Below are 23,759 nucleotides of genomic sequence, written 5' to 3'. Positions count from 1 at the left end.
CAACACTTAAATAAATATTAAATAAACATGCAAGCTTTTAGAAGTAAAAAAATGTGATAAGACAGACTGTAAATAAAAAGTGGGTTCATACAATACAGTTGTCTAGACATAAATATTCTTTCTTAGTCATACATTGCAAGAATAGGCTAGGGTCCAGTTCTACACAGTTACATGTACATCAGTTTCCCAAATCTGAGGGATTTGGCCATGGTCACTTCTTCAGGTGTATTCTGAAGAAATATCCAGGATATGTGGAGAGTACAAAAGAGGTTTGGGGGTTTTCTTTCTCATTTCCAAAAACATATGCAGTAGCCACTGATCTCCACTGAAAACAGAAGTGCAGAAAACTCCAAGTTAAACCATTAACTGAATTCTTAGAAGAATTGGAAGTTTTTCCCTGGGCTTCAGTCCCTATCTAACCGCTTCAAATCTTTTGAGGGAAATACATGTATTCAATTACACAATTCCAACATTAAGCTGCCTTAATGATTAATGCTCTTGGATAATTCAATTTCATTTTCCACGTCACTGTATCAGGTAATATTTCCACTTACACTTAACTTCAGTTGCATTTATTTATATCAGATCAATGTTAAAAGAGGTGTCACAGCAGTCAAAGGAATGATTTCACACTGATTTCCGGACTGGGTGTGTGCTAGCACAGAGAGCACAATTCCTTCATCCCTTGGCTAATTGGAGTAGGAGGCTGGAGCATCAAAGTAGTGACCTTGATCTTCAATGGTGTGAAGTTTCATAATAAATGTAAATGGCCCCACAGCATCACTAATTAATCAAATACTTGTTCTAACATTTCCAGTGACATAATCCAAATCCTTTTAAAGTTTCTGAAAGACTGAAATTAAATGTCTTCTCTAGAGTACATAAGGCTGATTATGATATATATCTTCATAGTGGCCCATAAACGTGTTTAGGGCACTTTGATGATTAATTAAAAGAGCTTGGTGAGATAACACCGTGACCTACAAAATTATTATGTTGAACAGCACGAAATGAAACTACAAAGTAAGGAATTATATAGCAGAGCTGTCATATTTGATGATTCTCATAGGCAATGTAAATCAAGTTAATTCTAAGCATTGTCTAAGCTATTTTGATGGAGTCTGATCATCCAAACATTATTTAAAAAAAGTAACTTCTTTCCGAGTACATACAGATCTGCATTGCTTTAAAAAATGCACTGGCATTCCCTCCCTTTAAGTCTTAATTTAATATAGAGGGATCAAGATATAAATTATTAGTATTGTTGAGAGCTTATGAAACAACTGTAAACTTTCACAAGAAGGAAACTGGACTGCTAACAAAAGTATTACTCAGGTATGTGTTTTCAGATGGTAAGAAATGAGATAATTTTCAGAATGACTGAGGCTATGTGCAGCAATTAGAACAATGAGTACTGCCATCAGGACAAGAAGCAAAAGGTAGCATGGGTTAAAGCCTGCAGAATACATCAAATAACACAAAAGTTCCAAGATATAAATGGATTTTTCAGAGAATGTGACATCATTTTGGTATGTAAGATTACTGTGATTGTTACTTGCTCCTATCTTGGTTTAAAGGCCAACTTACACGAGTTGAGTACATTACACCACTTGGCAAAGTAATACATCATGATTTATTTTATAGAGACCTTTATGTTTTGTATTAGAAAGCTTTTACTTTGAAATGCTGACATTTCATCCATTCCCTTTACAACTCCTAATCATGCTACAATATTCATTATTTCATTCTGCCTAATGAAAGAACTATTTTCTCACTGCAAGACTCACAAGTCCCTAACAACGGAATATTTTAAAAGCAGCACAGTGCTCTTCCTCAAAAGATTTCTTTTTCTTTTCTTGTAGAATAACCTCAGTCCCTGGAAAAATGTTTCTACACATGTCCTTTGTAGCATCACTACATGGAAGCACAAAACTGCTCCGTGAAACTTTGGGAAGGGCGTTGGGATTGGCCCTTGTGTGGGGCATGCACATTCAGTAAGGGCATTTTGGAAACCATTCCCTCTTGTGAGATCAATAGGGGAGTCTGCCAGAGATGGACTGAGCCTCACCTTCCAATGGCTTGGGTAGAAAATGAGCTGCTGGTTTTGTTTTCTTCACTCTGTTTCCTTTCATGACCTGCCCTTCTTTGTTCAGCCCCAAGAACCAGGCCCTCCCGGACTCCTGTTGTCTGTAGAGCATGGATGAGTAGATTACATAATAATTTTCAAAAACAGACTCCTTGAATTTGCACTCTGGTGTAAAAAGTTCCTGTGGGAAGAAAAGCAAATGTTAAATGGTATCTCTAAAGTGCAGGATTTGTTAACTTACAAATACCTTGTGAAAAGTTTTATATACGATTTAAGATAAGGTTCTGCTTTAAGACCAGGAGTTCTGTCTTTCTCTGCAAGACCTCCAGTGAACTTATTTCACTTCCCATGCATGCCTCAGTTTACTCATCTGTGCAACAGAGATAGTATATTTTAAAGTAGAAAGAAAGCCACACAGGCATAAAACCACTATTTAAAATATGGGCATAATTATTGTTATTATGCTTATTTTTCTAGTAGGATACCCTTACAAAGATTAAGAAAGTCTGTGCTAAAATAGCATTAATGAGATAACAGTTGTTCTGTCTTAACTGAATGCAGCAGGCTCCCGCTTGTTTACAATAATTAATATTAATGCTTAAAGTGCTGCTACCAACATATTGTAATATATAGCATTCCCTGCAGTCCAGGAAAATACCACCACAGTCCAGGAATGTACCACATTTGATGTACAAATTTCTGGACAAAGAATAGTGATTCCTACTGGCATCCTCAGCATTCATTTCAAAACTGGTTTTTCTTTTTCTTTTTTTTTTTCAGAAGTCACATTCAGTAACATCACTTGTCCTAAACTGTATATTGGTTAATCCAAGCATGAACTTTTGTAGTCCAGTAGCCAAATAATTTTACATATATATATATATATATAATAATTAAAATATATGTATAAATATTTATAACAAAAGTAACCAACAAAATAAACAGTGTGAATATCCATCGAGATAAAGATTGCCAAAATTCTTTGGAAAAACCCAGCAAGTTAATAAGCAAATAAATATACATTTAAAATATCACAAGAAAATAGGATTTTGTGTGAATGTGATTTTCCTTCTGTGGACCCATCTGCTGAAGCCTGTAGAAGAAATAAGACATTAAAGGAGGAGGTAGATGTGGGAAAGGGGGAAGTAGCTTGCAAAGATTTCAGAGCTCAAAGTTCTCACCCCTGAATACTCTTTATATTTCTTTCAGTTATCTTTCCCAAAAAAGAAAAAAAATCTGGAAACTTCACATCTTTTCACTTCTTCATTCACAGTATTTTTTTTTTTTCCATTTCTTTTTGTTCCTGGCCCCATGCAGTACTGAGTTAACACCCAGCAGGAAATGTATTTTCAGGGTCTCTATGCCATCCCCAGCTGTCTATATATTGTAAGAATTTCACAGCTGTTTCTGCCACAGATTTGCTTTCTGGAAATCACAGTTCCTCATACCAAAAAGCAAAGATTAAAGACTTTTCTGAATGTGCACTGAATGTCACTTGGTGCACAACCTAGTTCTCCTAATGTGATGGGGTAAATGGTATTTGTATTGCCATGGCTTAAGTTACCACATGTAATCAAAGCTGTCTTGATGAACACCAGGCACACTATTAGCATTCCTAATCTTAGATTCCTAATCTAAGAAAAGATTAATGTATTTTATGCAGCAAGAGACTAAAAGCAGAGAACAACCGGGAAAATAACTTGTGAGCCTGCCCTATAAGAGCTTGCTTTGGCTGTGTCAGCCAGTACACTTAGTGTCTCTAGGTCACACTCACAGGATGCAAAAAAAATTCTGAATTGTGCACTGGGCATCTCTTTGCACTATCACTTCTTTACCCACCACGTGTACCACTGCATACCAACTGCATATATATAGATATGTAAAAATGCAAAAATGCAAATAGAGTCTGTACTAGAGGCACTGAATACAAATGACAGGAAAACACCTTAAGTGCACCTTCTCCTTTGCCATGGGGCTTTTTCTCTCTCTGTTCAAAACTTTAAGACATCTGTTGTTTGTGTTACTCTCCTTTCTCCTCCACTGATTTCAAGTCACAGTAGGGTTCGAGGAGACTCAAAATAAAACCAGAAGGCAGGGAGGCATGCTAGAGGGAATGCCTGTTAAATCCTAGCACAAGCATTTACATGCGAGTCATGTTCCTTGGCTGTTGAAACAGCAGATGCTAATCAGGAAATGCCTACACAGCTCTCCTTATTGCCTACTTCACTGAAAATGCTACCCCCTGTGTTCCCCATGAAGTTTTACTTCCTTGTAAAGCTCAATTACCATAAACACTACTTCTTAGCCAATACTCACATTTTTTGTGCTATAAACAAAAGCTGTTTGTCATTCTATGTTCCTCCGTACTAGAGCTGCTTGGCTGCCTCTAAACATTACTTGTATGTTTTCCCTAACAATATCCATTATGATAATTAAACAAGGTTCCCTCAATTCATATCCCTTCCCTGAATCAAGCCAGTCTCTTTCCTTTCTCATTTCTTTGGTATTGCAATAGTGGTTCTGACAGTGCACAGTATATGAAGTGGTAGGCATTTACTTTACCAAGTAAAAAAAAAAATATAGATTTTGTCAATGCAATCACTTGGCTACTCCTATTGAAGACTAATAGAGTGGACAAACTGACATCATTACTACTATGTAGTTACAGAAACCATAATAATAGTCCGATTTTTTTAATTATTTTTTTAAAATTTATTTATTTTTAATACAAGGAAGAACCAAACTCAAATACTGTATTCTGACTGAAACTACTGCAGCTATCCTACTTCAGATGTCTGGGCAACAGCTTTGGACAGGGTTTGCATTCATCCAGTATATTAGGAGGTTATTCTGCCTGGGTTAAATTCTCATTCAAAAAGTCCCTTAAATATGTGTTACTTTAAGGCAGACTAAAAGTTCCAGCACTGTGAGTAGTATTTGTTAATGAAAATTAGACACCTGACAATTACTATACTGAACTGCAGACACCAGTTCCTCTAAGGAAAGAGTTAATCAGGAGACTTCTGAAAAGGCCCTCTTCCCTGGGGCTCAGGTGAAATTGAGTATTTCTAAGTTAAGACCAGTGCCTAAAGTCTTGCCTCAGACACCATCTCAGCTGGCTGAAAATCACTACTCTATTTTCTACAGTAAAGTAGCCATAACACCTAAGATGTTGTTTTTGCATTTACCTAGGTCAAATACAGATGTACAGGGTGTGTTATAAGGGAAACTGAGTGATGGGGACACTCCTCTAGGCTACCTCCCTCTCTGTATCCAACCTGAAGGAATCCAAATCTGCATCTGGCTGACATGAATAATTTAGATCTTCCCTGCAAGAATGACTTTTTGGGTTTTGATCCCAGGACATTTTGTATTAGGAAGTGAGTGCATAAATTGCAAAACCAGACATGACTTGCAAACAAGAACTTGTGCTCAGGATTTTCCTTTTCAAGGTCAGAGCCCAGATTTAGCCTGTAGTTTTATATAAAAAGTGGTTTTATCCTGTCAAAAAAACATTTGAGAAATAAAGTGTATACCAGCTGCCAATTTCCAAAACCCCAGGAATGGGTTTTGGCTGTGAACTGCAATCTGATACAGCTTCCTGGGTCACAGAGAAGTGAAGGATGTATTAAACTGCACTTTGCTGACAAGAAGTTTCACTTGGATATTTTTCTAGATTCTCATCAAATTTTTGCTTGACGTGAGTCATATTTCGAGGTATTTTAATTCTAGTTACAGTAGCATTAATTGCTAATTAAATTTTGTGAATTCAAACTTGTGGAATCAAAAGTTCTGTCATTGCAGAGTTCTTAGTTTTGGGGCCCTCAGCAGCGCTGTCAAATCTTAGCATTATAGTACTGAAACTGATGGAACTCATGGAATCATGTGGTGGTATCAGAATCTACTTTCATATAAGAACAGAACACAAAAGAAATAAAATTAAAATAGCCATTATCCACTTCTCAAGTCTGGGAGTTTCTGAACAACACAGATCAGGTAGCTTGTGGTGTCAGCACAGAGATATAAGGGTTGTTGAAAGTATTTCAGATGACAACTGAGATGAATTCCCTACCAAGTAATGTCTTCCTGTCAGTCAAAAGCTGAGGTCTGATATGATGAAGCTAAGCCTCAATGCCAATCAATAATATGGCACTGTAGCAAGTGGCTATCATTCAAAATCAAACTTTATTGTCCCACAAGCCACTGAGTAATTGAAAATATTTGAATGGATTATCAGTAACTTCCCATTGCTGTGATTTCCCAATTTAGTCTGTTCAAGTTAGCTAGCTTTAGAGAAGTTGCACATATCCATTCTTAGATATGACCTTTCACTTAAAATAAACCCCATGAAGCAAAGTGTTTTCCTAGTCCAGTTCTCAGAAAGAAGAAATACGCTGTGAACCACAGAGTTACAAAGCAAAACTAACATGACAACACAACTAGCCACAGAGCATCCAGATATTGTTTAAAAATTAAATGGACACCTGCAGTTTTAAATTATATTTCTGTTCAGTAAATGAATAATGAACTGCCAGGACTGAACAAAAAGTAACCTTCCACTGCACACCATGAGGGACAGTGTAAGAACCTGGCTCTACAATGGCCAGCTGTCCCAACAATAAGGGCTCCCACAAAAGTTTCCCACCTTCTAGTCCCAAACCTTTAAGCCTCTTTAGTTTTGTGTTTTATTCTGAAATATACGAAGGAAGGACTTTAGTTAGGGCTCACAGAAGTGATAATGCTAGCAGATATCTTCCTGAATTGCAGTCAGCAGCAAACAAGGAGCCAGTGGACTCCCCTGGAGATGGGCACAACAGGACTTGTTCATCAAGCAGGCAAAAGCACAGCTGTAGGCTGGACTAGCTGCAGTTTCTCCTTGTTGCCATGCAGAAAACACAATTGCAACACAAAATCAAAGAGATTGCCAGGTGAGGAACAGCCAGTCTAATCGAGCACTGTAAAAAACCCTGACACCATTCATTACTTGCACCTAAAAGTACAGGTTATGGAACAGGACCTCAGAGCTTTTGAAGTACAGGCCAAGTGGAATCTGACTGATACAAACACCTCACAATCCAAAAAAAACCAACACATCCAATCAATGGTATCAGCACAGTAGTAGGTGGATATAATTTTTTTTTTTTTTTGGTAGAAACGATGACAAAGGATTCTTAAGGCCAGACTGTAGAAAGGGCAACACGAGCTTTGTGGAGGCTTTTGGGAAATTTCTGCAGAGAGAAAAGCAGCACAGAGTCAGCACAAAAGTGTTTTGAGAGTTAGAGGCTAGCAACACAGGAATAAAAAGAAGGAAATGACATTTTAATAGTGGATAGAAAGGTTGGAGATGACTCATGAAGACTGGTCTTAAGGTTGAAAAGAAGCAGTCTGCTTAATGAGGAAAATGCACTCAAAAGAGAAGTTAAAATAATGAAGGTGGCAAATGAACTCTGTGGCAGAGTTCTGAACGGGGACTGTGGGGGTAGCACTGTATTCCTCAGTGCAGGAGGATGATGCACTGATGCTGCAGTGATCAAAGTGTGAAATGATGAGATCCCAGAAAACAGCTGCAGTGGGGTGGAACAGCAAAAGGCCTTGTCACAGACATTTGTGCAGCAAAACCTGTAAGATCTGGAGGCTTCTCCTTCACATGAGACTTGGAATACACTTAAATTGATATTCCAGTGACTTGCTGAACACTGAATTAGATGAGTTAGACTACCTTCTTACAGCAAACCTATTTGACAAATGCTTGTGTAGGAAAACAAAAAAAATCACTTAACATTTCCTGTCCATAACAACAAATTTTCTCAACAGTTCAGAGGGCTAGAAGTCTGCAGTTTGAAACCATCTTGTGCATGAGCTCCTCTTCAAAGAGCAGAAAACACAGCAACACATGGTTACATACCTTATGAATTAAGGGGAAATTCATATTCTATTTCCCTCAGGTTGAGAAGACATTTAGTGCATCTGGGCCTAAAAAAACCCTAATGCAAACATAATTTTTAAACATCAGAACAGGCAAAGTTGGCAGAATTTTCTATGTGTAAACTGTCCAAGTAAGACACCAAGGAACACAAGACTTCAGCTGCCACTGCAAGCTTAGCAGTCAAATTAGTAACTTCAAAAGTAAAGGCAGTAATAGCTGAACCCAACAATCCTGTAGATGTCCTAGAAAAGCAGCAAACACTCAAAGCCCCTTTCAAACACTTTCCAGTGTTTCCTGACAGAAAATTTCCTCAATAAATTACAACAGTCAGAGAACACCATTATTGTCTCTTCTAAGGTAATGTTATTTCTGTTTCATGGTCCTTAAAAGAGAAGGAAGTTATAAAAAGAGGACTTGTTATCATGCAGGTAAAAATCAGGCATGATTCTTGCTGGTTAAAAAATCACTGAGAGTACATTAAAATGTCAGTGTGTAAAAGAAAACTTTCAGCTACGATTTCTGTATCTCACTTTCAAGTTCTTTAAAGACTTGAAAATGTGGCTGTAACTGCTTGTAAAGAAATAAAACACTTTTCACTAAATTTAGGCAAAAGGTAATGTAAATTAATGTTATTGCAAATATTAGCACTTAACAAGGATTCTAATTAGCATGGATATGAATGGTAATATTGATCATGTAGCAATTTTTTTATTCATGTACATTCATAAACACATAAAATAAGGTCATGAATAAAATTCACATACTATACATAAAGATAAGCTAACAAAAAATGGCTTGAACAGATATCTGTGTGTTTAAGAGGATCACAGAATCACAAAGGGACTTGCAAGGGACTTCTGGAGATCCAGACACCAACACCCTTAACACACCGGTCAAAGCCCAAGTTTGGCTTAATTTTATGTCCAGATGAGAATCACAGAATCATTAAAGTAGGAAAAGGTCTCCAAGATCATCACGTTCAGCCTTTGACTGAACACCAGCATGTCAAGTAAACCACAGTCCTAAGTGCCACATCCTGTCATTTCTTGAACACTTCCAGGGGTGGTGACTCCACCACTTCCCTGGGCAGCCCATTCCAATGCTTAATGCTTAATTCTTCACCCTTTCAGTGAAGAAATTCTTTCTGATGTCCAACATGAACCTTCCCTGGCTCAGTTTATGGCCATTTCAACTTTTCTTGTGTCTGTTTGCCTGGAAGAAGAGGCTGACCCCACCTGCCTACAACCTCCTTTCAGGTAGTTATAGAAAGTGATGAGGCAAAACCAGCATAGTGTCTTGGTTTACAAAAATTTCCTTCAAAATAGATATGTTGCCTTGCTTACAACTAGAATCTATGGCCATATTAATATATAATTTATTAAAGGCAATAATTATTTTTTTTATGGAAGGCAGAGCACAAAGCACATGCTCTTTCATAAACTTACCATTTGAAAGATGAAACAATGTGAGAGATAAAAGAATATTTGAAATAATAACTGCAAGAATGATCCTAAATTGCTACTTATATATACTAGCCAGGTGAAGTTATATATTTCTCTCTCCTTCTTGCACAGAAGCTACTATTAAGTTGCAAGCAGTGCTCTAGTATTAATCTTTTTTTGACCGCTATTTACAATTCATAGCCATCAACTCAGTGGGACACAGCTGTGATAGGAAAAATTTCCTTGATATGAGCACTTTTGATGTATGTTATTTAAAGATGGACAATTTGACTCAAAAAATGACCTAATGTTTGTGAAATGCAGCCCATCATGAAGACCAGAAACATAACCCTCACCTGGGAATGAGTGAGTGGAGGCTGTTTAAACAAAAGAGAAAGTTTGGGGCTACAGCCTGGAAAAGGTTACTAAATTTCAAAACTGTCTTTATGATGCTCATTCAAAAACTAGAATACTTCACTACTCTCAAGAGTAGAACCACTAAAACAGTCCTGCTTCCCCTGAATAAAAGAAGCAAAATTTATTTTAGAAGTATTATTGAAAAGCCAAATTTGTACCTATGGGTTTGGTCTAGGAATGGTCCGCAGCCCACCAAGAGCCATCACACGGCTATGGTCAAGTATCCCCACAGACACATGAAGGGAGAGAAGTTATTTTCTGCTTCATTTCAACTCTGAACTTTCACAGAAATGTGTAATTTTTGGCTTGGGTACATCTTTGCCTCTAAAAGAAATGCAGCCAGAATCCTTGTATCACTGAAATGAGATATTCCTTCTCCCAGAGCATCATCTCCTTCCTCCCCACCTGATCCTCAGCATCTACCTTCCCTTAAGATTCAAATATTCAGTAAAAATTGCTTTAAGGCTTCAGCTTAAACACCAACAATAACTCCTTGCTGTATCAACACAGAGACATCTTTTATCTCCTGTACAGCATCTGTGATTAAAGAAACCCAGTATCAATAAGAAAGGCGGATGCCCCAAGGCATGACTAAGAGAAATTGCATGCATTACAGGGAATATTTTCTCCCAGTACTGTCATGGGGGGTTTTGGAGAAGAGGATGAGTAAACCAGCCAATATTTGATGGTCACTTCCACTTAGAATAGCCATAATTCATCAGCTTGTTGACAGCACCAGGCTCTCATCTAGAAAAGGTCAATGCCAAGGGAAAAATGGGATGGCACTAAATTAAGAGGTTGAAAGGAAGGATTTAACAACATAGCTGTTGAAACAAACCACAATGGGCTGGGGAAGAAATTCTCATCCGGTTGCCCATCAATCCACTGTCCCTGGATGAATAATGCAGGAGGAATACAGTGACACTCAGTCATAGACCAAACCTTTCCAAATGACAATGGAAATTTTTGACATAAGTTTATCCAGACACTTGCAGCCATCACTGTAGACAATCTTCTGCAATGCAAATGCCTCAAATAAAACAAACTATAAAGAAAACTGCAAAAATAGCTATTGGAATGGCCAAGTACCCAAAAAGAACCAAGGAGGATTACTTTTTCTAGTTGTTTACCACAAGGAAATTTCTGCTTGTCTCTAATACACTGAATTACTGGATAAAGAAAAATTATTACAGTTTTTGCCACAATAGTGCAACATCAGAGGTGATGATATATTTTCACATATATGGTGTATATACTCTCAGTATGATAGTATGACATGTCCATAACAATCTACAAATACAAGAATAAACATAAATAGGTGCAAATTCAGAAGTATTTTTCAAGGTATAATTTAGGCTTTCAGTTCTACGTGTTCCTTCCAAAAGATGTGAGAACTTATGAAAGTTCAAAATGGGTGTAATTTACAAGCTGAGAAGCTAGAAAAAGTTGCAAGAACACTCAAGCTATATGAAGTGGCCTACTTTAGTGTACCCTTTTCTATTTCTTTTTTCTTTACATTTGTGAGCCTGTTTTTCTGCTTGCAACCTTTCTTTATGACCTGTCAGTGTATGAATTATACTGTCTAAAAATCAACTATTATAAAAGACTGGGGCTGGAATGAATAAAATTCAGGAGGGTAGGTTTTATGAAATTAAAATTATATGATTATTATATGACACTCTTGCTAATGTCTTTTTCTCATCCTTTTGCTGTTTTACACTCAGAATTCATAAGAAGAACATGAAAGGTAAATTCAGAGGAACCTGAGTTGGAGGAGACTTGTGTAAGGCAAAACTACTGTGTAATGAATGCCATCACATCTTTGAGAAAATGCATTAGCTAAGCCTTCTCTTAGTTTCACAACTCAGTATGAACTTCAGTTGATCACTGAAGGCTGGGAAGCAAAGGGAACAGAGACAACTCTCAGATGTTTGTTATTTAGCTCTTGTGATACAGAAAATATGTGTTTTAGGAGAAGCTACCAATTTCTTCCTTCTTTCACTGTGCATCTTTTTGCCCATCCTTGTTTTGACTCAAAAGCACAACTAAATATTCAACAAGCTTTCTCCATTTCCTTCCAAGGCAGCTTCACATATGAAGACAAAGTGCTCTAAATCCATTCTTTGTTCTTATTCATTCCCTCCTTTTTCAGTGAGAGGATAGAAAATTATGGACATCAAACCAGAAAGACAGCCAAAACCTGACAGGCTGACAAGCTCTTAAATATACTGTACCATTTCTTATTTTATGCATTTTCATTCTTTCATAGAGATAGATGCTTACAGCACTGTTTCACTTAAAAATAAAAAAACAGGGCACATAGGATGGAATACCCAACAAACTGCTGCCTGCCACGAAGTATCTGTCCAGAAAATATAACAGAAGAGCAAATTTTCCTATCTTGAAATGAATAAATTTAAACATGAATCCCAAAAGTCTTTCTAGTATAGGAAATACAAATATATAAACATATATATATATATAATGCAAATAGCAATGCTCACTTAAAATATTTCAGTTAATCTAGAGATCTAAAAATATGTTCCTATTATTGTTTAATTTTCACACATCTACATAATTGTTACTTCAAGTATCCATTATCAGAAGAAACTTGAAGTACAGAGACTCACACCCAAACATTCAAAAACTGCATTATGAATCAATACAGAAGAAAATCCATTATGTTTCCTGTTTTAACTAAACAATTAATGGGAAATAAAATGTCAGCCACTAAAAAGTATTTTTGTGGAATGGCATCACAACATTAGCCAGTTGGAAATTGTGAAAAGAAACAAGTCAGACACTTTTGGGTATATATTTATGTGCTAAAACCCCAGAAATTTAATGGATCTCGTTAGAAAGGAGATGATTATATGCAACTCCTAACATACTCAGCAGTGATGCTTGTTTTTGTTATGGATGGGCAATTCCAAGGTGGTGATAAGCTACATCCTGATGCTCAGATAAAATTCCTCTTTCAGCAGCAAGCTCTGAAGGGTTGATTATATATAACATGAATATAGATGCCTGGAAAAACCCATAAAGATACAAAACTCAGAGTGGTAGTAAAGGGTTAGGGGTTTTTATTTGCCTCATTGTTACATTATGCTACGGTATTCCTATAGCCATCCTGAGAAAGTCAGCACTTGTGTTGCATGGACACAGCATATTTATTCTAGAGCAGCTACAATCTATTCATGAACTATTCTGGTGAATAATTAGATTAAAATATCCAACTTTTAACCTTTGTGATCTACTCCTGATGAAGGCAGACTGTAAAACATAACAGCTTCTTCAAAGAAGCTCAGCTGTTGTGAATATATTTCCAAGAAAGCAATGAGGTTTTTTCTTGAGTTTGTGGTTGCTTTTATGGCTGCTTGGAATTTAGTTTACATCAACAGCATTCCTGAAAAATGGAGGATCTTCCTCTTTGTCAACATGGCCATTAAAACACATTATGTATAGACTTGAGCAACTAATTACAAGAATAAACTGAGTTAGAAAGCATATATTACTATTGAACTGTGTATAAAAACAATTGGAGGATCAGGATCAAAACTCTAGCCAATTCCAAACAGTAAGGTGACCTGTAACCTGCCTTCAACTGCTAAAAGAGACAGAATGGGCACACATATTAACATGGTCCCTGCTACATCATCTGTACAAACTGCTAAATGCAAAGAGAAGACCGTTTTAAGGTTGTAGAAACAGCCCTCTGATTTTTAAAGCAATAAGCATGAAGGTGAAAATATTGGGCATTTTGATTTCCAGGTTTCTTGGAAGCACACTTTTTTACCGGCTCACCAAGGCTGAGCAGTTTACACATGTTCCTGTCTCAAGAAAGGTGTGCATCAAGCCATAGGGCACACAAATTCAGAACTTCAAGAAATAATTCAAAAAGGCTGGAAAGAGGCTGAACTTCAGCCAGTGAGTTGGTGAGCTCCAGGTGATGCCTGCTGATTGATGCCTCTGTAGTCATCCTGAGCTCAGCTGCCTCCTTGCTTACAAGATTGTGGGATTTTTTTTGTCTTTTAATAATTGTTGATCTACATTCCATTTTTCTTGTCCATTCCCTTCAAGTCTTTCAAGAACTTTTTGAATCTTTCTCCCCCAACAATCAAACCATCAGCATATTAAAATACTGCTACAGGCCAGAGGAACTCCTTTTCCTGAGAATGCCATAGTGCTTGCACACCTGTTTCTATATTTAAGTATGCTGAGGAATGTAACTGTTTACTTTGACCTTAGGTTTGACTGCCTGCTTATACTTTCATGTTTAGAGCTATAAACAAGCAATTTTCTTATCCTCAGCTTTATCTGGATTTCCAATTTGTCCCCTGTCCTAAAGACATTGCATGACATGTGTTCATAAAGTCTGTCAAAATTGCATGTACGTTCTGCTGTTATTCCCATTGGATTACCTCACTAAGTTCTTTAAATAAGCAACAATGCAGATGAAGAGTTTAGACTTAAGCTGTTCCATTTGTTTACATTTCTTAGCTTCTACCTTTTACATTGGTTCAGATAGATACAAGTAGTCCCATGTGAGTCTATGCATAAGAGCCTATTTTTCAATATTTATCACAACTGAATTTGGTTCTCATGCTTGTATTAGACATGGATGTGTTTCTTTTCCCTGAAAACTCCCGGTACTGTTGCTTTGTAAAATCAACAGAATTATTTTTGCCTTGCTGCTTGTAATTCCTTACAAAGCATGATGTTTCAGATACATGGAAGAGGCGAGGAAATGTGACCTTTTGGCTGGGACTGGAGCAGTTGGTGTGTCTCAGTGCCTGTCGGGGCTGATCTCAGTGGTGCCAGCTCACAGTGGCCCCGAGGGACTGCCCGTGGTGCCACATCTCCAGCCGTGCCCTCTGCAGCCCTGGCACAGCCCGGGCAAGGGGCAAGCCTGCACAAGGGGGATCAGGCACAAGTGAGCAACACGTTGTCTGTGTCCATGATCTACAAGGGCCAAGGTCAGAACGGAACACAGACCCAATTTAAAATGCTCAAACACAATGCCCCGGGGAAGAGCAAATGAATGCATGGGCATGGGAAGGGAGCTTTGACTGCAATAAATGAAAGATTTCCCCAACTATAGTCTGTACTGTGCTGCCCTGTTTCCTTTTTATTTTTTCTCATTGTATATTTTTTTTTTTAGCTTTGAGTTTTAACCTATGATCAGTTGTATTTATTTATCCCACTTCTACTCTTTTGCAAAGATTTCAGACAGCTGCAGTCAAAAACCCCACTGAAGTTTAGAGACTATTACCCATTATTGTTCTGTTCATATACCTGATTTCTGTGATGGGTAAGGCATAAAGGGTGGGAAAATAACACTAAGGAGAGACCAAGCCAGCTCATAAAGAGTTGGAGCTGCTGTATTTCATATAACAAAACTGAGACTGCAGTCTGCAGGAGAAATCAAGCAACTGAACATGCAATTAAGCATCTAAAACTTACAGCAGGTGGCAGCTCCTCTACTTCTGCCTCTCTAGTTTGCCTGTCAGGTCTTTTTAATTGTACTTTTTATCTAACTAAAAGCAAATAAACAAGAAAAAACCCCAAGCATGACAAAACATCTAGATATTTTTGAAATGTGGGTAGTTTTCTACTGTATAATTTACAACACCTTGGTACAGATATATCACTTGGCTAATCGAGGGTTATTTCTTTATTCACTGAATGTCTCAACCAGCTGCAAAAAAAGGACAATTCTTATATGTTAACACAATAATAATCATTTGGCAGACCTACCAGTGCTTAAAACAAAATGGGAGAAGCAACTGGTTGGAGTTTTTTCCAAACAATAACACAGTTTTAATATTAAACAAAAAATAAACGTTGCTTTTAAAATCCAAATGTAGAGATCGGTTCATGGTACAGTTTGTCTGGGTCCCCAACAATGTAACCTCTCCTTGGCATTTAGACCTGATCCTTCCTACTGATACATCACCTTGCACATTCAGTGTTTCACCAAGCATTCAGAGATGTCAGTGGGAAGCACCAAGATATTTGGGAAATCTCAGGGTGTGAATCAGGCTGCCAGTAACAGGCTGTGACATTCCAAATGAGGCTGCTAAGAGAAAGGAGAAGCCCTCCTCTTCAGGATGTGCACAGACACGATGCTCTGCCAGTGATTAAGAGATGAGTGCTGCTGCAGGGAGCTGCCTCTGCAGTCGTGCTTACAGGTGTGCCTCCTCTGCTGCTTCTGGAAACCCTTCAGCCTGGGAGCTGAACTCTTCCATGGAAAAAAGGCAGCAACCGAAACAATGCTGCCAGTAAACATAAAATCAGAGGCATTAGATATACCTGCCTACACAAGTCACTAATTTCAGTGAATAAACTTTAATTCTTTTATGTACTTGTGTGAGATCAACAATTAGAAAAGAGGGAGTCACCGTGAATAACACTCACAGTTTCAGCTGAGGCGCTCAGTCCCCCGCAGTAACAAGAACATGTTGTTTACATTCCCTGTGATTTGCATCAATAACAAAACTGGTACTTCACAAAAAGACAAACAGAAATTTTTTTATCTTTTTCATTTCTGTCAAGCTTTATGTCTTCAAAGGTCTGGACTAGTATTTCCACCCACCTTTGCCAGCAAACAGAATCACAGAATTATAGAATGATTTGGGTTGGAAGAGACTTTAAAGATCATCTAGTTCCAAACTCCTTTGCCATGGGCAGGGACACCTTCCATTCGGTCAGGTTGCTCAGAGCCCCATCCAACCTGGTCTTGAACACATCCAGGGAAGGGGCATCCATGACTTCTCTGGGCAACCTGTGCCAATGTCTCACTACCCTGAGAGTAAATAATTTCTTCAGAATATCTGATCTAAAAGTACTCTTTCATTTCAAATAAATAAATTGGGAAAAAAAACCTTTGAAGTACATCTAGAAAAACCTGTAAAATTGAGACTAAAGCCAGCGTTCTCAAAGGTGATCTCTGATTTTGAGATGATCTCCTAACAGCAATACCTGGAGGCCACATGGTCAGCTATGAAGCACTGGGCAACCTCTGCTTCACTCTCAGCTGCTCTGGTGCTTCTGAAAATCAGGCCAGGAATTTTGGTGCCCCAAATAGAGAACTGTGGGAAATCCACCCAGAAACATTTTCCCCTAAAGTCACAAAATCAGTTCCATTTTTCAGTCGAGCTGAAGTGCTGGGCTTGCCTGTGCCAGGCCTCCTCAGGAAGCCCCAAGAATGGGCAGGGGCATTTTCACCTCTGGTTGTCAGTGTTAACCTATGCTATCCTGTCTATACCTTATGTGCAACACTTAAAAAGAGTTAGATATCTCACTATCAGACTTTAAAAAACCCAGTCCTGATCTAAAAACATATGCAGATCAAATGCAATTCAGAGCTGTGGTTGCAAATCAATCCTCAAGTCTACTTAATGAGTGGGTGAATAGATTATCTATTGGTGTTTCATCAGTGTGTTTAAGAAAAAGAAAATCCACTAATTGAGTTCAGAATTAAAAAAATAGATCAGAAGTGCTATAGGACAGAGAAAAAGCAGTACAGATGTTCAAGATCTCAAGTCATAGGAATCAAAAGGAGGGTTCATTTGGGCTGAAACACCACGGGTAAATGAAGAGGTACATGTAAGTTACAAAAATATTGCTTATAGAAACCTCTCCTCCCATATAACCAATGAAGTTCTAGGATTCGTTTGCAGAACTTCTTGTGAATTTTACCAATGCATAATGGCATTTTTAATCATTAAAAAAGTACCTGGGATCAGATAAACATATAAGGTGGTCTTCAGGTGGGCCTGAGGACATCCTGATACTCAAGGCTGGACATGCTGCAGCTCTGCCTCATTTTTTTGGCAGGAGGGGAGGACTTTAGTTGCCAAATCTTCCTGCCACTCCTCCCTATTTAGAAATCACTCACCCAGCTTTCTCCAGGAGATGCTAGGACAGACACTGACCCCAGGATGGAAAGACAAGCAGATAATAAGATAATAGGATAATTAATAAGATAATAAGATAAGAATTTCCCTGCTTTGTCAGCCTTCCTCCCAGACTGAATCCATGCCGTGCACTTATCCACATCCAGATCTGGAACATGAAAAGGTATGTTCATAGGACAACTAAGTTGCCACAGGTTTCAGCCTGACATGGTGAAAAGAGGTAGAATTCTGTATAAAACACTTTATTGGAGCTCTGAAGTGAGCAGGAAGTTCCTGCTGCTCTGAAGTGATGTCCAGGGGAGAACCATCCACCCCCTGCCTCAGTCAATCAATTTTGTGTTAGCAAAGCTTTTTCAAGAACAGAAATTCAGTAAATGGAGTCATACTTACAAAGAAAAAGGGACAGAAACCCTCTCCTTTATTTTTCTAACCTATCACTGCCTCCAGAATGCTTTTGTAAGCATTTTATTATTTACTCTTACCAATAATAATAATAAAGTGCTGCAACATTTAAGAAAAAAAACAAACAGCCTCCCCTCTCTGCTCACATAGTATCTGTCTCTTGCCTGACACCACTCAGGCTCACAACTTGTACAACATCCATAGTCTGCTTAACTTTTACAAAAAAGTTATCTGGTACCTCAGCTTGTGTATCTACAAAATATGACTGACTGAAACCCAATCTACACTGGGTTACAAAAAAGAGGTAAAAATTTTAAAATATTACACCCCACAGAAAATTCATACAAAAATACTCAGGATCCTCATTGGAAGGTAAGAATTAATATTTTAAGTACTTGGCTCCACATGTCTGATAAAGATCTACTTGATTTTAGTACTGAAGGTGAGTTATTCTCTTTGGTTAAATGCTAAATTTTACATTGAGATTACAGGAAGAATTATACAGCTACCCCTGGTCAGTGATTTCACCAAATACCAACATACCAAATACCTAACATTTCTGTCTGGGTGTTCACATCAGCGTCACTCCATGCCCACCATCACCTAAAAGTGATAGCAGAGTGGGCTTCAAAGGCCCTTAATTAAAGCCCTGAGTTTATCCTAAACAGGTCACACCATTTGGACACTACAGGGACGTCATCAAAGACAATTTCTCCAGGACCAGGCTGGCTCCTGCTGCGGATACATGCTCCTGGCATGGGGGAAGCAGGGAATTGGGGCAGGGAGCAGCCCCTTTCCCTGGCACCTTCCCAGGTGTTCAGGCAAACCAAAGGTATTGTGATCTGCTTGGAACTGGCCACAGGGCACAGCAGCTGTAAACAGGGACCTGAGCCTCCCATGAGAAAAATGATGGATTGAGCCATGAGAGATGTTCAACATCATTTCCTTTTGGATTTTTCCAGGAAGTCCATCAGAACGGGCAGAAGAAGGAACCTGTTCCTGGCCAGGTTATGGCTCAATTTATGAATATTAAAATAGGCTCTCCCTTCACTGAAACTCAGCAGATTCCAGACTTTCATTATCTTGGCCATTTCTTTAAAATGCTTTTATTAGATTTCACTTCTAAAATCATGTCCTCGAGCAATTTAATTTTTACATTTTTTAAACTTTTGTGGAGTATTTTTGTTCACAGGTCACTCCTTGTTTAATTCTCAGGATAAAAGCCTTCTGTAGGCATCACCACATTTATTACTAAATAATTTACCACAGTAAATAAGTGTAGTAATAAGTAAATAAATGTACCACATAAAATATATTTTTCCTTTGTAATTCACTGCCCCAAAAGGAAAACCCAAATAGAAAATTGAAAAAAAAAAGTGGGAAATAATTTCTTAAAAACATTCTGTTTTACATACATTTAAATTAAACACTTAGCAAAAATTATAATATTAGCATATTGTGAAAAGAGGTAGAATTCTGTATAAAACACTTTATTGGAGCTCTGAAGTGAGCAGGAAGTTCCTGCTGCTCTGAAGTGATGTCCAGGGGAGAACCATCCACCCCCTGCCTCAGTCACACTCAAATCTACATTAGATTTTATGTACTTTAATAGACTAAGTAGTTCCCTGACTTGGTGAAACCTCTATCAGGCATCAATCCTCAATGAGCAAAATGGCAAATAGACAGAACTAAGTAAAAATATTCTGAAATAATTCATAGTCTTTAATGTGTTTATTTGTCTAAATATAATATGTATATGATACTCATTTATGAAATTAGTTAAAGAAACATAAAATTTTATGTGCTGTAATTAATTTTATTAAAATAAAAATCAGGAACATATTATTCATATGGATAGTCTCATCTGAATTTAATCCCTGTTGCTGGGCACTCTGATTCTTTCTAAGGCTCAGAAGCTGCAGGTACATTACTTTCATAAAAATTTTCATCATGAGGAATAGAGAGGCCTTCCAGCAATCAGGAGAGTTCTTATTATATTTATTTTCTATGGATTAAAACAGCAACCTTAAAGTCTCTCCAGTGCCTTGGATAATAAAGACCCAACCTGAAAACATTTATAAATATAAATAACCTCAATTAATATACCTGATGTTAGAAGGACACTCATATATATATACACATAAACTAAAATACACAAAAAACATAATTATCTGAAAAGAGGTACTCTGTGAAGTATTCCATATATCTATCACTGCTGGCTCCCTTAAGCAGTCATGGAGTTGGCCTCACCTTTATCTGCCACTGAAAAAGTCACAGCTCAGAACTGTGAGATTTGGAACCTAATCTGTGGTAAAATGCCTGGATTGGGATGCATTTCCCCCCTATCCTTTCATAACTCAGATATTTATTCTAAAGTGAAAACTGCTCTCACAAAATACTACTGTGCATGAGTAAGTAAGCTGCACATGATGTGAATGACAGTGAAGGGAACTAGGTCAGCTGTGCTGTTAAAGAAAAAAAGAAAAGAGATAATTCAGTAGCTAATCTAAAACCAGAACACAAATAATAAAGTTAGTTTGAAAATTTTTAAACAATATAGGACTTTTTAAAAGTCCCTTCCTTTTGTTTTACTAAATTTGTATTTTTTCCTCATACTACAAGACAATGCAATTCTTTTCTTGTGAAAGGGCAGATCTCCATTTCCTCAATGGCAAAAAACAATCCCACATTTGATTTGTAACAGAGAAGGCATTATCATTTAAACATCTGTTTTGGCAAAATAATGAGCCCTTTTTCCAGCCTAAAAATTACATACTTCTCAAATACAATCCTTGCTAAAATATCCCTTCCACCACCTCTCTCTTTAACTATTGCAGATGCCAGTCGAGGCATACAGTCTTTCTGAGCTCATCTGGAATCTGAATTAAATGAGGTTCTTCCTCCACTGATGTGTATATCTTTTATATAAGCCTTTTATAGAAGCCTTTCTACTTCTGTGCCTCCTTACAAACCCACTGAGAGGTATTTGGATTGGGACACAGCTTATTAGGACAGAAATCTAAATATATGAGATATTGTATGAGACCAAAACTACAGGATGTTAGGATATTATTTCAATTATTAAGAAATAATTAATTTTAAGTTCCAGTTTATTAAACTGATTTACAAAATCTTTTTGAAAGATAAATAAAACTCCTGAAGTGGAAGAGGCAGTAACTGACCCACAGAGCACACAAAACTATTTCCTATCATTAAGTGGTTTAGATGCCCTGAGCAATGCTCTGTTTGGATTCTGAATGCCTCAGTGCTAAAACACATCAGTGACATCAAAAGTCAGATCTGAGGTATTATCAGGAGAAAGAGATGCTGATACTTCTAAATCAGAACATGGCATTCAATTGTCAAAGGTAAGCCCAGGCTTCACTGAACAAGCTATAAGCACCATGTTGTTACTTGGTGTCCCTTCTTCCAATGTGAGCATCCAAACCTGCAGCCATCTCTGCCTCTAGATGAACCTGGTACAGCATTTAAAGACATCATTAAAAATATGTGAGTTCTTTTCTATTTTCCCTTTGTGTTCTGATCTCCTTACTAATTAAGAACAGATTTCAGGGATTCCCTTATAGTTGCAAAGAAAAGCTGCAGCACCTCTTGGGATTTTTACTGATGAGCAAATGAGCCCTGAATACACAGAGAAGTGATGACCTCTTTGGAGAGGTGAGCTGAATCATTTTACTGCTAAGAACTATTTGTTCAGAAAAGCCCTGCAACAGAAGGGGCTGTGTGAAGCAAGAATAAGAAGGATGAAGGTAAGTCCTCTCCCAATCAACCCTCAATGCTTATTACAGCCACAAGAATAAGAGTGAAATAATGGGCTTCCCCATTCTTCTCAGGAGATGAAGGTGACCCTGCTGTGATTTCCAGAAGTGGAGGCAGGTAAGGTTGGCCACATTGCTTCCATCAGGCCACTGGCTGGGTGTCAGGCTGGTGAACAGTACTCATGACTTGTCAGGCTCTACTTGGGCTTGTCCTGGCCTGCCTGGAGCTTCGCTTGTTTAGCTGTAGCAGCAGAATTCCAGCATAACTCAGGTTAAAAGAGGCTTCAGAAGGTCCAACCAGTACTTGAAACAGAGTCAGATATGAGAGGATGCTGCTAAAGCTTTTTCCCCTGATATTACTTTATTGTCTATATTGCTGGCAAGCAAGGAAAGAAAAAAATTAAATTAAACTTGATACTTGCTCTCTGTTTTCCGATCTCATAATTTTTAAATCAATGTTTTCCAATTACTTGGAGGAACAGTACAGTGCTGTAACAACAACAAAGTGGTTATGTAATAACAACTTTCTAAGGCATTTCTAACTCAGGCCATATTTAAATCAGCTTTTATTAGATGATAGTGAACCCAAACTCTTCAAATTCCAAGTGCTCTCTTTAAACATGTGAAATTTTCTCCAAAATAAGAATCCCCTCTTAACTGAATTACCAAGAAAAAAAAGGAAAAGCTAGAAAGATCAAGTGGGAGTTAAAAATCACAGAGATACAATATTAATAAGAGTAAGAATGCTCAGTGAAGTTGATGCCAAACAATAGTAGTTACTCACATAATTTAAAATTACATATTTTAGTGGCAATCCCAACACTCTACATATCTGTTGGCATATCTTCTTTCTACTTCTAAAGAAAACCAGAAGCAAAATTCTCAGCCAAAAAAAGGCATAACCATTTCTGTTCACATTGTTTTCCTGATTAATTTTATAGCTTTAGAAAGAACTTATTATTTTTAAAATATTTTGTTTGTGGAAACAAGAAAAAATAATTAATTATCTGTAAATTGTGTTTTTTTAAAAATTTGTGATGAACTCCTGCAGAGTATCAGCCTGGATACTCCTATTCACCATATTTTTAATAACCTTTATAACACAATAAGAAATTTAAGTAACCTACTGTCCTAATCCCTTACCACTTTTAAAACAACATATGTCTGAGGTTGAACACATTTTTGAGAATTCTGTTTGTTCAGCAAAATTTAATATCAGCTTAAAATAATCTTTCCTTTAAATTCTCTTAAGATTGCATCATTAATATAGCTTAAATATATAGGTAGTATTCTAATGCATGTAAAAGTTGAGTAACACCAAGGCAGGTTTATGCATTATATGATTTTAGGTACTTCATGGAACTGAATAAATACTGCTGTTCCCATCTTCTTACTGCAACACAAGCAAAGACAGATCCTGAGATAAAAAACCCTGTGAAGTAAAAGCAAAGGCATATTTGCATCTTATAAAATACCCACTCAGATAAAATCTTTCTAGGCCTGCTTAACACTCTGGGCTTACCTTATCTTATTTATTCTCTTTTCTGTACTTGCTTCGTCTAAGTGCCTACAGCCCCTTCCCACCCATGCTCATCAAATCCCTTACCATCACTTTCAATGTCCTGCACTTCTCCATGTCTTGAGGGCATCACCTGAGCCTGGGACTATGGGGAAACACAGTCCCTGAAAGCACCCAATCCAACTGGGCCCTGGACTCATCACCCACGTGAAAATCTGATTCCAAGATGTTCAGAAAAATTACTTTATTATTAAATACCATCATTTTAC

The 23,759-nt window shown here is 37.6% G+C and overlaps 1 protein-coding gene across 3 annotated transcripts in view; it reads right to left on the bottom strand.

Annotated features, from left to right (window-relative positions):
• Positions 1–23,759, bottom strand: part of FGF14 (fibroblast growth factor 14) — a 377,875-nt gene that overhangs the window by 7,134 nt on the left and 346,982 nt on the right. For all 3 annotated transcript variants that reach the window (XM_015638128.3, XM_015638144.3, XM_015638137.3), the window contains one exon: positions 2,069–2,267. In XM_015638128.3, the coding sequence (XP_015493614.1) occupies positions 2,069–2,267 (199 nt within the window). The remainder of the gene's footprint in view (positions 1–2,068; positions 2,268–23,759) is intronic.

This window comes from Parus major, chromosome 1, assembly GCF_001522545.3.
Source record: "Parus major isolate Abel chromosome 1, Parus_major1.1, whole genome shotgun sequence".
In the NCBI taxonomy this organism is placed as follows: domain Eukaryota; kingdom Metazoa; phylum Chordata; class Aves; order Passeriformes; family Paridae; genus Parus; species Parus major.
Note: the sequence above shows the minus strand (reverse complement) of the source record. Positions and strands in the feature narration are given on the sequence as shown.